This window comes from Panulirus ornatus, chromosome 30 (genome assembly GCF_036320965.1).
Source record: "Panulirus ornatus isolate Po-2019 chromosome 30, ASM3632096v1, whole genome shotgun sequence".
NCBI classification, from domain to species: domain Eukaryota; kingdom Metazoa; phylum Arthropoda; class Malacostraca; order Decapoda; family Palinuridae; genus Panulirus; species Panulirus ornatus.
Window position 1 is genome coordinate 16,580,409 of NC_092253.1, and position 15,704 is coordinate 16,596,112.

General features: G+C 51.5%; 1 protein-coding gene across 1 annotated transcript in view; it reads right to left on the reverse strand.

Moving 5' to 3' along the window:
* Positions 1-15,704, reverse strand: part of LOC139758586 (probable methyltransferase-like protein 24) — a 112,181-nt gene that overhangs the window by 47,279 nt on the left and 49,198 nt on the right. The window contains exon 7 of the mRNA XM_071680104.1: positions 5,054-5,243. Within this exon, the coding sequence (XP_071536205.1) occupies positions 5,054-5,243 (190 nt within the window). The remainder of the gene's footprint in view (positions 1-5,053; positions 5,244-15,704) is intronic.

The window sequence follows — 15,704 nt, forward strand, 5'->3', positions numbered from 1 at the left end:
AAGTGGAAGAGGATGTGTGGATCAGGTTTATGCTTTGAAGAATGTATGTGAGAAATTCTCAGAAAAAACAGATAGATTTATATGTAGCATTTATGGGTCCGGAGAAGGCATATGACAGGGTTGATCGAGATGTTTTGAGGAAGATCTTAAGAATATATGGTGTTCGTGGCAAGCTGCTACAAGCATCGAGAAGTTTTTATCAAGGATGTAAGGCATGTGTACGAGTAAGAAGAGAGGAAAGTGATTGGTTCCCAGTGAAAGTTGGTCTGCGGCAAGGGTGTGTGATGTGACCATGGTTGTAAATTTGTTTATGGATGGGGTGTTTAGGGAGGCAAATACAAGAGATTTGGAGAAAGGGGCGAGTCCGCAGTCTGTTGGGGATGAGAGGGCCATGGAAGTGAGTCAGTTGTTGTTCGCTAATGATAAAGCGCTGGTGGCAAATTCGAGTGAGAAATTGCAGAAAAGTATGTGAATGGAGAGAATAAAGAGAAAAAAAAATGAATGCAAGAGTTTTGGAGAGAGGGGCAAGTATGCAGTCTGTTGTGGATGAGAGGGCTTGGGAAGTGGGTCAGTTATTGTTCGCTGATGATACAACGCTGGTGGGTGATTCGGGTAAGAAACTGCAGGAGCTGGTGACTGAGTTTGGTAAAGTGTGTGGCAGAAGAAAGCTGAGAGTAAATGTGAATAAGAGCAAGGATTCTAGTTACAGTAGAGTTGAGGGACAAGTCAACTGGGAGGTAAGTTTGAATGGAGAAAAACTGGAGGAAGTGGAGTGTTTTAGATATCCTTGGAGTGGATTTGGCAGCGGATGGAACCATGGTAGCGGAAGTGTGTGGAAGGCCAGAACATTATCTAGGAAAGCAAAAATGGGTATGTTTGAAGGAATAGTGGTTCCAACAATGTAATATAGTTGCGAGGCGTGGGCTATAGATAGAGTTGTGTGGAGGAGGGTGGATCTGTTGGAAATAAGATGTTTGAGGAAAATGTGTGGTGTGAGGTGGTTTGATCGAGTAAGTAATGAAAGGGTAAGAGAGATGTGTGGTAATGAAAAGAGTGTGGTTGAGAGAGCAGAAGAGGGTGTCATGAAATGGTTTGGTCAAGTGGAGAGAATGAGTGAGGAAAGATTGACCAAGAGGATATATGTGTGAAAGGTGGAGGGAAAGAGAAGAAGTGGGAGACCAAATTGGAGGTGGAAAGATGGAGCGAAAAAGATTTTGAGTGATCGGGGCCTGAAAATGCAGGAGGGTGAAAGGCGTGCAAGGAATAGAGTGAATTGGAACGATGTGGTATACCGGTGTCGACGTGCTGTCAATGGATTGAGCCAGGGCATGTGAAGTGTCTGGGGTAAACCATGGAAAGTTTTGTGGGGCCTGGATGTGGAAAGGGAGCTGTAGTTTCAATGCATTATTACATGACAGCTAGAGATTGAGTGTGAACGAATGTGGCCTTTGTCTTTTCGTAGCGCTACCTCGCACACATGAGGGGGGAGGGGGTTTCTATTTCATGTGTGGCGGGGTGGCGATGGGAATGAATAAAGGCAGACAGTATGAATTATGTACATGTGTATATATGTATATGTCTGTGTGTGTATACATATGTATATGTTGAGATGTATAGGTATGTATATTTGCGTGTGTGGACGTGTATGTATATACATGTGTATGTGGGTGGGTTGGGCCATTCTTTCGTCTGTTTCCTTGCGCTACCTCGCTGACGCGGGAGACAGCGACAAAGCAAAATAAATAAATAAATAAATATATATATATATATATATATATATATATATATATATATATATATATATATATATATATATTACCACACATCTCTCTTACCCTTACATTACTCACTCGATCAAACCACCTCACACCACATATTGTAATCAAACATCTCATTTCCAGCACATCCACCCTCCTCCACACAACTCTATCTATAGCCCACGCCTCGCAACCATATAACATTGTTGGAAACACTATTCCTTCAAACATACCCATTTTTGCTTTCCGAGATAATGTTCTCGACTTCCACACATTCTTCAACGCTCCCAGAATTTTCGCCCCCTCCCTCACCCTATGATTCACTTTCGCTTCCATGGTTCCATCCGTTGCCAAATCCACTCCCAGATATCTAAAACACTTCACTTCCTCCAGTTTTTCTCCATTCAAACTTACCTCCCAATTGACTTGTCCCTCAACCCTACTGTACCTAATAACCTTGCTCTTATTCACATTTACTCTCAGCTTTCTTCTTTCGCACGCTTTACCAAACTCAGTCACCAGCTTCTGCAGTTTTTCAAAAGAATCAGCCACCAGCGCTCTATCATCAGCGAACAACAACTGACTCACTTCCCAAGCTCTCTCATCCACATCAGACTGCATACTTGCCCCTCTTTCCAAAACTCTTGCACTCACCTCCTTAACAACCCCAACCATAAACAAATCAAACAACCATGGAGACATCACGCACCCCTGCCGCAAACCTATATTCACTGAGAACCAATCACTTTCCTCTCTTCCTACACGTACACATGCCTTACATCCTCGATAAAAACTTTTCACTGCTTCTAACAACTTGCCTCCCACACAATATATTTTTAATACTTTCCACAGAGCATCTCTATCAACTCCATCATATGCCTTCTCCAGATCCATAGATGCTACATACAAATCCATTTGCTTTTCTAAGTATTTCTCACATACATTCTTCAAAGCAAACACCTGATCCACACATCCTCTACCACTTCTGAAACCACACTGCTCTTCCCCAATCTGATGCTCTGTACATGCCTTCACCCTCTCAATCAATACCCTCCCATAAAATTTCCCAGAAATACTCAACAAACTTATACCTCTGCAATTTGAGCACTCACTTTTATTCCCTTTGACTTTGTACAATGGCACTATGCAAGCATTCCGCTAATCCTCAGGCACCTCACTCTGAGTCATACATACATTAAATAACCTTACCAATCAGTCAACAATACAGTCAGCCCTTTTTTTAATAAATTCCACTGCAATACCAACCAAACCCGTTGCCTTGCCGGCTTTCATCTTCCGCAAAGCTTTTACTACCTCTTCTCTGTTTACCAAATCATTCTCCCCAACCCTCTCACTTTGCACACCACCTCGACCAAAACACCCTATATCTGCTACTCTATCATCAAACACATTCAACAAACCTTCAAAATACTCACTCCATCTCCTTCTCACATCACCACTACTTGTTATCACCTCCCCATTAGCCCCCTTCACTGATATTCCAATTTGTTCCCTTGTCTTAGGCACTTTGTTTACCTCTTTCCAAAACATCTTTTTTATTCTCCCTAAAATCTAATGATACTCTCTCACCCCAACTCTCATTTGCCCTCTTTTTCACCTCTTGCACCTTTCTCTTGACCTCCTGCCTCTTTCTTTTATACATCTTCCAGTCCTTTGCATTATTTCCTTGCAAAAATCGTCCAAATGCCTTTCTCTTCTCTTTCACTAACAATCTTACTTCTTCATCCCACCACTCACTACCCTTTCTAATCTGACCGCCTCCCACGCTTCTCATGCCACAAGCATCTTTTGCGCAAGCCATCACTGCTTCCCTAAATACATCCCATTCCTCCCCCTCTCCCCTTATGTCGTTTGTTCTCACCTTTTTCCATTCTGTATTCAGTCTCTCCTGGTACTTCCTCACACAAGTCTCCTACCCAAGCTCACTTACTCTCATCACTCTCTTCACCCCAACATTCTTCTTTTCTGAAAACCTCTACAGATCTTCACCTTCGCCTCCAAAGGATAATGATCAGACATCTCTCCAGTTACACCTCTCAGCACATTAATATCCAAAAGTCTCTCTTTCGCACGCCTATCAATTAATACGTAATCGAATAACGCTCTCTGGCCATCTCTCCTACTTACACACGTATACTTATGTATATCTCTCTTTTTAAACCACGTATTCCCAATCATCAGTCCTTTTTCAGCACATAAATCTACAAGCTCTTCACCATTTCCATTTACAACACTGAACACCCAATGTGCACCAATTATTCCCTCAACCGCCACATTACTCACCTTTGCATTCAAATCACCCATCACTGTAAACCGGTCTCGTGCATCAAAACTACTAACACACTCATTCAGCTGCTCCCAAAACACTTGCCTCTCATGATCTTTCTTCTCATGCCCAGGTGCATATGCACCAATAATCACCCATCTCTCTCCATCCACTTTCAGTTTTACTCATATCAATGTAGAGCTTACTTTCTTACACTCTATCACATACTCCCACCACTCCTGTTTCAGGAGTAGTGCTACTAGTATATATATATATATATATATATATATATATATATATATATATATATATATATATATATATATATATATATATATATATATATCCCTGGGGATAGGGGATTAAGAATACTTCCCACGTATTCCCTGCGTGTCGTAGAAGGCGACTAAAAGGGGAGGGAGCGGGGGGCTGGAAATCCTCCCCTCTCGTTTTTTTTTTTTTTTTTTTAATTTTCCAAAAGAAGGAACAGAGAATTGGGCCAGGTGAGTGTATTCCCTCAAAGGCCCAGTAGTCTGTTCTTAATGCTACCTCGCTAACGTGGGAAATGACGAATAGTTTAAAAGAAAGAAATATATATATATATATATATATATATATATATATATATATATATATATATATATATATATATATATATATATATATATATATATATATATATATATATACATATATATATATATATATATATATATATATATATATATATATATATATATATATATATATATATATATATCATACTAAGCTCCAACAGCCAGGCTCGAACCCGGGAATGCTACCGCTAGACTGTGGGCGGTAGCATTCCCGCCTGTGGCACAGGAGTCCCGGGTTCGATCTTGGCTGTTGGAGGTTTGTATGTTCACTGAAAGTGCGCGTTCATATGCACTTTATTCGTATATATATATATATATATATATATATATATATATATATATATATATATATATATATATATATATATATATATATATATTTGTATATGTACCTTTATCCAGGTCATGATGAACCTCCATGGCCAGCTGCTTGATGTTGTGGAGGAGGTGGGGCGAGTTGTTCAGTATGTCCTGCAGGAAGTCCAGCTCAGACAACTCCACGTCTAACTTCACGTAGTCGATGGGTCGTCCACTCAGGCCCAGACGCTCCACGATATTCTCGTACCGATCAACAGGGAAGGACTGGAAGAAAACAATACTTTGGCTCATTTCACATTATTTCCAGCCTGGTCAAAATTGTAACCTCTCATGAAAATCTTGGTACAGTTTTGCGGTAGAGGAAGAAGGAACTCTTGACCGTCATCAAAGTCTGCAGTAGAGACGTGAACATGTTGATCAAGCTGACCTGTGCCAGGTTCTGTTCGGTGGTCCACTAAGACGTTGGTAACATGTATGTGTATAGCACTGTTGCTAAACTGTAGCGGACAGCATTACATCGTTACTGTGAGTGTTTCGGGGGCCTGGCCCTCGCTGGGGGCGGGTGGGATAACAAGCCCAACGCCCTGGGTCCCTCATCACCGGTGGGCCACCCGTCTGGATCATAAGGCTGGTCGCTGGCAACCCTGCTGGACTACACCTCGATCATCAGGCTGGTCGCTGGCAACCCTGCTGGAGTTCGCTTCGATCACAGGCTGGTCGCTGGCAACCCTGCTGGAGTGCGCCTCGATCATCAGGCTGGTCGCTGGCAACCCTGCTGGAGTGCGCCTCGATCATCAGGCTGGTCGCTGGCAACCCTGCTGGAGTGCGCCTCGATTATCAGGCTGGTCGCTGGCAACCCTGCTGGAGTGTGCTCTGATCATCAGGCTGGTCGCTGGCAACCCTGCTGGACTGTACCTCGATCATCAGGCTGGTCGTTGGCAACCCTGCTGGAGTTCGCTTCGATCATCAGGCTGGTCGCTGGCAACCCTGCTGGAGTGTGCCCTGATTATCAGGCTGGTCGCTGGCAACCCTGCTGGACTGCACCTCGATCATCAGGCTGGTCGCTGGCAACCCTGCTGGAGTGCACCTCGATCATCAGGCTGGTCGCTGGCAACCCTGCTGGACTGCACCTCGATCATCAGGCTGGTCGCTGGCAACCCTACTGGAGTGCGCCTCGATCATCAGGCTGGTCGCTGGCAACCCTGCTGGAGTGCGCCTCGATCATCAGGCTGGTCGCTGGCAACCCTGCTGGACTGCGCATCGATCATCAGGCTGGTCGCTGGCAACCCTGCTGGACTGCGCCTCGATCATCAGGCTGGTCGCTGGCAACCCTGCTGGAGTGCACCTCGATCATCAAGCTGGTCGCTGGCAACCCTGCTGGACTGCGCCTCGATCATCAGGCTGGTCGCTGGCAACCCTGCTGGAGTGCACCTCGATCATCAGGCTGGTCGCTGGCAACCCTGCTGGAGTGCGCCTCGATCATCAGGCTGGTCGCTGGCAACCCTGCTGGAGTGCGCCTCGATCATCAGGCTGGTCGCTGGCAACCCTGCTGGACTGCGCCTCGATCATCAGGCTGGTCGCTGGCAACCCTGCTGGACTGCGCCTCGATCATCAGGCTGGTCGCTGGTAACCCTGCTGGAGTGCGCCTCGATCATCAGGCTGGTCGCTGGCAACCCTGCTGGAGTGCGCCTCGATCATCAGGCTGGTCGCTGGCAACCCTGCTGGAGTGCGCCTCGATCATCAGGCTGGTCGCTGGCAACCCTGGACTGCACCTCGATCATCAGGCTGGTCGCTGGCAACCCTGCTGGACTGCGCCTCGATCATCAGGTTGGTCGCTGGCAACCCTGCTGGAGTGCGCCTCGATCATCAGGATGGTCGCTGGCAACCCTGCTGGAGTGCGCCTCGATCATCAGGCTGGTCGCTGGCAACCCTGCTGGAGTGCGCCTCGATCATCAGGCTGGTCGCTGGCAACCCTGGACTGCACCTCGATCATCAGGCTGGTCGCTGGCAACCCTGCTGGACTGCGCCTCGATCATCAGGCTGGTCGCTGGCAACCCTGCTGGATTGCGCCTCGATCATCAGGCTGGTCGCTGGCAACCCTGCTGGAGTGCACCTCGATCATCAGGCTGGTCGCTGGCAACCCTTCTGGATTGCGCCTCGATCATCAGGCTGGTCGATGGCAACCCTGCTGGAGTGCGCCTCAATCATCTGGCTGGTCGCTGGCAACCCTGCTGGACTGCACCTCGATCATCAGGCAGGTCGCTGGCAACCCTGCTGGAGTGCACCTCGATCATCAGGCTGGTCGCTGGCAACCCTGCTGGAGTGCGCCTCGATCATCAGGCTGGTCGCTGGCAACCCTGCTGGACTGCGCCTCGATCATCAGGCTGGTCGCTGGCAACCCTGCTGGACTGCGCCTCGATCATCAGGCTGGTCGCTGGCAACCCTGCTGGACTGCGCCTCGATCATCAGGCTGGTCGCTGGCAACCCAGATGGAGTGCGCTTCGATCATCAGGCTGGTCGCTGGCAACCCTGCTGGACTGCGCCTCGATCATCAGGCTGGTCGCTGGCAACCCTGCTGGAGTGCGCCTCGATCATCAGGCTGGTCGCTGGCAACCCTGCTGGACTGCACCTCGATCATCAGGCTGGTCGCTGGCAACCCTGCTGGACGGCGCCTCGATCATCAGGCTGGTCGCTGGCAACCCTGCTGGATTGCGCCTCGATCATCAGGCTGGTCGCTGGCAACCCTGCTGGAGTGCACCTCGACCATCAGGCTGGTCGCTGGCAACCCTGCTGGAGTGCGCCTCGATCATCAGGCTGGTCGCTGGCAACCCTGCTGTAGTGCGCCTCGATCATCAGGCTGGTCGCTGGCAACCCTGCTGGACTGCACCTCGATCATCAGGCTGGTCGCTGGCAACCATGCTGGAGCGCGCCTCGATCATCAGGCTGGTCGCTGGCAACCCTGCTGGAGTGCGCCTCGATCATCAGGCTGGTCGCTGGCAACCCTGCTGGAGTGCGCCTCGATCATCAGGCTGGTCGCTGGCAACCCTGCTGGAGTGCGCCTCGATCATCAGGCTGGTCGCTGGCAACCCTGCTGGAGTGCACCTCGATCATCAGGCTGGTCGCTGGCAACCCTGCTGGAGTGCACCTCGATCATCAGGCTGGTCGCTGGCAACCCTGCTGGAGTGCGCCTCGATCATCAGGCTGGTCGCTGGCAACCCTGCTGGACTGCGCCTCGATCATCAGGCTGGTCGCTGGCAACCCTGCTGGACTGCGCCTCGATCATCAGGCTGGTCGCTGGCAACCCTGCTGGAGTGCGCCTCGATCATCAGGCTGGTCGCTGGCAACCCTGCTGGACTGCACCTCGATCATCAGGCTGGTCGCTGGCAACCCTGCTGGAGTGCACCTCGATCATCAGGCTGGTCGCTGGCAACCCTGCTGGACTGCACCTCGATCATCAGGCTGGTCGCTGGCAACCCTGCTGGACTGCACCTCGATCATCAGGCTGGTCGCTGGCAACCCTGCTGGACTGCACCTCGATCATCAGGCTGGTCGCTGGCAACCCTGCTGGAGTGCACCTCGATCATCAGGCTGGTCGCTGGCAACCCTGCTGGACCACCTCGATCATCAGGCTGGTCGCTGGCAACCCTGCTGGACTGCACCTCGATCATCAGGCTGGTCGCTGGCAACCCTGCTGGAGTGCACCTCGATCATCAGGCTGGTCGCTGGCAACCCTGCTGGACTGCACCTCGATCATCAGGCTGGTCGCTGGCAACCCTGCTGGAGTGCACCTCGATCATCAGGCTGGTCGCTGGCAACCCTGCTGGAGTGCACCTCGATCATCAGGCTGGTCGCTGGCAACCCTGCTGGACTGCACCTCGATCATCAGGCTGGTCGCTGGCAACCCTGCTGGACTGCACCTCGATCATCAGGCTGGTCGCTGGCAACCCTGCTGGACTGCACCTCGATCATCAGGCTGGTCGCTGGCAACCCTGCTGGACTGCACCTCGATCATCAGGCTGGTCGCTGGCAACCCTGCTGGACTGCACCTCGATCATCAGGCTGGTCGCTGGCAACCCTGCTGGACTGCACCTCGATCATCAGGCTGGTCGCTGGCAACCCTGCTGGAGTGCGCCTCGATCATCAGGCTGGTCGCTGGCAACCCTGCTGGAGTGCACCTCGATCATCAGGCTGGTCGCTGGCAACCCTGCTGGACTGCACCTCGATCATCAGGCTGGTCGCTGGCAACCCTGCTGGAGTGCGCCTCGATCATCAGGCTGGTCGCTGGCAACCCTGCTGGAGTGCGCCTCGATCATCAGGCTGGTCGCTGGCAACCCTGCTGGAGTGCGCCTCGATCATCAGGCTGGTCGCTGGCAACCCTGCTGACTGCACCTCGATCATCAGGCTGGTCGCTGGCAACCCTGCTGGACTGCGCCTCGATCATCAGGCTGGTCGCTGGCAACCCTGCTGGAGTGCGCCTCGATCATCAGGCTGGTCGCTGGCAACCCTGCTGGACGTGCACCTCGATCATCAGGCTGGTCGCTGGCAACCCTGCTGGACTGCACCTCGATCATCAGGCTGGTCGCTGGCAACCCTGCTGGAGTGCGCCTCGATCATCAGGCTGGTCGCTGGCAACCCTGCTGGACTGCACCTCGATCATCAGGCTGGTCGCTGGCAACCCTGCTGGACTGCACCTCGATCATCAGGCTGGTCGCTGGCAACCCTGCTGGAGTGCACCTCGATCATCAGGCTGGTCGCTGGCAACCCTGCTGGAGTGCGCCTCGATCATCAGGCTGGTCGCTGGCAACCCTGCTGAGTGCGCCTCGATCATCAGGCTGGTCGCTGGCAACCCTGCTGGACTGCACCTCGATCATCAGGCTGGTCGCTGGCAACCCTGCTGGAGCTGCGCCTCGATCATCAGGCTGGTCGCTGGCAACCCTGCTGGAGTGCGCCTCGATCATCAGGCTGGTCGCTGGCAACCCTGCTGGAGTGCACCTCGATCATCAGGCTGGTCGCTGGCAACCCTGCTGGACTGCACCTCGATCATCAGGCTGGTCGCTGGCAACCCTGCTGGACGTGCACCTCGATCATCAGGCTGGTCGCTGGCAACCCTGCTGGAGTGCACCTCGATCATCAGGCTGGTCGCTGGCAACCCTGCTGGAGTGCACCTCGATCATCAGGCTGGTCGCTGGCAACCCTGCTGGACTGCGCCTCGATCATCAGGCTGGTCGCTGGCAACCCTGCTGGAGTGCGCCTCGATCATCAGGCTGGTCGCTGGCAACCCTGCTGGAGTGCACCTCGATCATCAGGCTGGTCGCTGGCAACCCTGCTGGACTGCACCTCGATCATCAGGCTGGTCGCTGGCAACCCTGCTGGAGTGCACCTCGATCATCAGGCTGGTCGCTGGCAACCCTGCTGGACTGCACCTCGATCATCAGGCTGGTCGCTGGCAACCCTGCTGGACTGCACCTCGATCATCAGGCTGGTCGTGGCAACCCTGCTGACTGCACCTCGATCATCAGGCTGGTCGCTGGCAACCCTGCTGGAGTGCACCTCGATCATCAGGCTGGTCGCTGGCAACCCTGCTGGACTGCACCTCGATCATCAGGCTGGTCGCTGGCAACCCTGCTGGAGTGCACCTCGATCATCAGGCTGGTCGCTGGCAACCCTGCTGGACTGCACCTCGATCATCCGGCTGGTCGCTGGCAACCCTGCTGGAGTGCGCCTCGATCATCAGGCTGGTCGCTGGCAACCCTGCTGGAGTGCACCTCGATCATCAGGCTGGTCGGTGGCAACCCTGCTGGAGTGCACCTCGATCATCAGGCTGGTCGCTGGCAACCCTGCTGGAGTGCACCTCGATCATCAGGCTGGTCGCTGGCAACCCTGCTGGAGTGCACCTCGATCATCAGGCTGGTCGCTGGCAACCCTGCTGGAGTGCACCTCGATCATCAGGCTGGTCGCTGGCAACCCTGCTGGAGTGCACCTCGATCATCAGGCTGGTCGGTGGCAACCCTGCTGGAGTGCACCTCGATCATCAGGCTTGTCGGTGGCAACCCTGCTGGAGTGCACCTCGATCATCAGGCTGGTCGCTGGCAACCCTGCTGGACTGCACCTCGATCATCAGGCTGGTCGGTGGCAACCCTGTTGGAGTGCACCTCGATCATCAGGCTGGTCGCTGGCAACCCTGCTGGAGTGCGCCTCGATCATCAGGCTGGTCGCTGGCAACCCTGCTGGACTGCACCTCGATCATCAGGCTGGTCGCTGGCAACCCTGCTGGACTGCACCTCGATCATCAGGCTGGTCGCTGGCAACCCTGCTGGACTGCACCTCGATCATCAGGCTGGTCGCTGGGAACTCTGCTGGACTGCACCTCGATCATCAGGCTGGTCGGTGGCAACCCTGCTGGAGTGCACCTCGATCATCAGGCTGGTCGGTGGCAACCCTGCTGGACTGCACTTCGATCATCAGGCTGGTCGCTGGCAACCCTGCTAGACTGCACCTCGATCATCAGGCTGGTCTAAACTTTCTAAACAATGAAAACTTAAAATGTCGGGTCGGGTCAACTGCTTATTTTGGGAATGCCCGCAAGACAGACACCTGCGCCTCTTGTAAACACTGCAAGTTATGTTGCCATGAGAGAGGTAGGCTGCGTAAGACTTGCTTCGAAGTCTGGATGTAACTTCGCGTGAGGAGGTTGGCTGGGACATAACTACCGCTGCTCCAGACGATATAATGGAGCTGTTGGATCCCTCACGGACCGGGTCGTTCGTACTTGCTGGGCACATCCTGGTAAATGGTCTGGTTATGTACCAATGGAATGTGGTGACAACAGGAAGATGAATACTTGACATTGTATCAGGCTCAGAGCATTTGTTTACGGAGCCCATCTTTACAAACTCATCATACAAATTCGTTTCGTTATAATGTTAGCGAATGAATGGACATACATAGTACGGTAACTGTACGTCATCGGTCCATTATGTTTCCGTAAAGCGTGGGACTTGGCCTCAAGCACTGCATGGCAGACAGGCCAGTCTTGGACTCTCACCCGTTTCTCAAGGACAACTGTGATGCAGAGGGATATCCATGGAGATGGTGACACTGTGTTGCAGAGGGATATCCATGGAGATGGGGACAGCTGTGTTGCAGAGGGATATTCATGGAGATGGTGACACCTGTGTTGCAGAGGGATATTCATGGAGATGGTGACACCCGTGTTGCAGAGGGATATTCATGGAGATGGGGACAGCTGTGTTGCAGAGGGATATTCATGGAGATGGTGACACCTGTGTTGCAGAGGGATATCCATGGAGATGGGGACAGCTGTGTTGCAGAGGGATATTCATGGAGATGGTGACACCCGTGTTGCAGAGGGATATCCATGGAGATGGGGACAGCTGTGTTGCAGAGGGATATTCATGGAGCTGGTGACACCTGTGTTGCAGAGGGATATTCATGGAGATGGTGACACCCGTGTTGCAGAGGGATATTCATGGAGATGGGGACACCTGTGTTGCAGAGGGATATTCATGGAGATGGTGACACCTGTGTTGCAGAGGGATATTCATGGAGATGGTGACACCCGTGTTGCAGAGGGATATTCATGGAGATGGTGACACCTGTGTTGCAGAGGGATATTCATGGAGATGGTGACACCTGTGTTGCAGAGGGATATGCATGGAGATGGTGACACCTGTGTTGCAGAGGGATATCCATGGAGATGGTTGACACCTGTGTTGCAGAGGGATATGCATGGAGATGGTGACACCTGTGTTGCAGGAGGGATATTCATGGAAAGATGGTGACACCTGTGTTGCAGAGGGATTATTCTTGGAGCTGGTGACACCCGTGTGTAGCAGGAGGATATCCGATGAGATGGTGACACCCGTGTTGCAGAGGGATATTCATGGAGATGGTGACACCAGTGTTGCAGAGGGATATCCATGGAGATGGTGAACCTGTGTTGCAGAGGGATATGCTTGGAGCTGGTGACACCCGTGTTGCAGAGGGATATTCATGGAGATGGTGACACCTGTGTTGAGAGGGATTATTCATGGGACGTGATCGGTGACACCCGTGTTGCAGAGGGATATGCAATGGAGATGGTGACACCCGTGTTGCAGAGGGATATCCATGGAGATGGTGACACCTGTGTTGCAGAGGGATATGCGTGGAGCTGGTGACACCTGTGTTGCAGAGGGGATATTCCATGGAGATGGTGACACCGTGTTGCAGAGGGATATCCATGGAGATGGTGACACCTGTGTTGCAGAGGGATATCCATGGAGATGGTGACACCTGTGTTGCAGAGGGATAATCATGGAGATGGTGACACCCGTGTTGCAGAGGGATATCCATGGAGATGGTGACACCTGTGTTGCAGAGGGATATGCGTGGAGCTGGTGACACCCTGTGTTGCAGAGGGATATCCATGGAGATGGTGACACCCGTGTTGCAGAGGGATATCCATGGAGATGGTGACACCTGTGTTGCAGAGGGATATTCATGGAGATGGTGACACCTGTGTTGCAGAGGGATATCCATGGAGATGGTGACACCTGTGTTGCAGAGGGATATCCATGGAGATGGTGACACCTGTGTTGCAGAGGGATATTCATGGAGATGGTGACACCTGTGTTGCAGAGGGATATGCATGGAGATGGTGACACCTGTGTTGCAGAGGGATATCCATGGAGATGGTGACACCTGTGTTGCAGAGGGATATCCATGGAGATGGTGACACCCGTGTTGCAGAGGGATATCCATGGAGATGGTGACACCTGTGTTGCAGAGGGATATCCATGGAGATGGTGACACCTGTGTTGCAGAGGGATATCCATGGAGATGGTGACACCTGTGTTGCAGAGGGATATCCATGGAGATGGTGACACCTGTGTTGCAGAGGGATATCCATGGAGATGGTGACACCGTGTTGCAGAGGGATATCCATGGAGATGGTGACACCTGTGTTGCAGAGGGATATCCATGGAGATGGTGACACCTGTGTTGCAGAGGGATATCCATGGAGATGGTGACACCTGTGTTGCAGAGGGATATCCATGGAGATGGTGACACCTGTGTTGCAGAGGGATATCCATGGAGATGGTGACACCTGTGTTGCAGAGGGATATCCATGGAGATGGTGACACCTGTGTTGCAGAGGGATATCCATGGAGATGGTGACACCTGTGTTGCAGAGGGATATCCATGGAGATGGTGACACCTGTGTTGCAGAGGGATATCCATGGAGATGGTGACACCTGTGTTGCAGAGGGATATGCGTGGAGATGGTGACACCTGTGTTGCAGAGGGATATCCATGGAGATGGTGACACCTGTGTTGCAGAGGGATATCCATGGAGATGGTGACACCTGTGTTGCAGAGGGATATCCATGGAGATGGTGACACCTGTGTTGCAGAGGGATATCCATGGAGATGGTGACACCTGTGTTGCAGAGGGATATCCATGGAGATGGTGACACCTGTGTTGCAGAGGGATATCCATGGAGATGGTGACACCTGTGTTGCAGAGGGATATCCATGGAGATGGTGACACCGTGTTGCAGAGGGATATCCATGGAGATGGTGACACCTGTGTTGCAGAGGGATATCCATGGAGATGGTGACACCTGTGTTGCAGAGGGATATCCATGGAGATGGTGACACCTGTGTTGCAGAGGGATATGCGTGGAGCTGGTGACACCTGTGTTGCAGAGGGATATCCATGGAGATGATGACACCTGTGTTGCAGAGGGATATCCATGGAGATGGTGACACCTGTGTTGCAGAGGGATATCCATGGAGATGGTGACACCTGTGTTGCAGAGGGATATCCATGGAGATGGTGACACCCGTGTTGCAGAGGGATATCCATGGAGATGGTGACACCTGTGTTGCAGAGGGATATCCATGGAGATGGTGACACCTGTGTTGCAGAGGGATATCCATGGAGATGGTGACACCTGTGTTGCAGAGGAATATGCGTGGAGCTGGTGACATCTGTGTAGCCAAGAATTCAAACTGTCACCTAAAGTCTATAATCATGAACTTGCCATACGTCAGCTGTGGATGACGTAGTTGTCACTCATCAGGGTGTCGTGTAGAAATGTGTAAACATAAGTGTTGCAGATGGGAGACACAGTCAAGTCATCAGGTTTCCAGACTGAGTGACTCTTTCTGGAATACAGTGTCTTGCCTTGAGCACTCCAGACCAGATAGGGTCTTACTGCATCAAATCTAGGTAACTCATCGAGAGACAGTGTTTCCTTGAAGATAAACCTGAAGGATTTACTTTTCTCAATACATTCTGCTTCAAGATTCAACTACTTAACATCTGACAGACACCTAGGCATCTGGCAGATTATATCTAACAGACACCTTTGTATATGATGGTTTACACCCAACAGGTAAATGGATACCCGATGTTATACATTAAACATACGGTTAGGTACCTGATTGTTTACTTCTAACAGACTGCTAGGTACTTGATAGTGTACGTCTAACAGACAGCTAGGCATGTGAAAATTCAATCTAACAGACGGCTAGTTACGTTATAATTTACATCTAACACAGCTGGGTACCAGATGGATTACGTCTTACAGACAACTATTCACGTGACAATTTACATGTTACGGACAGTTGGGTATCTAATAATTTACATGTGACAAACAGCTAGTTGGTTTACGTCTAATAACATATCGCTACGTGATAATTTACATCTAACAGACA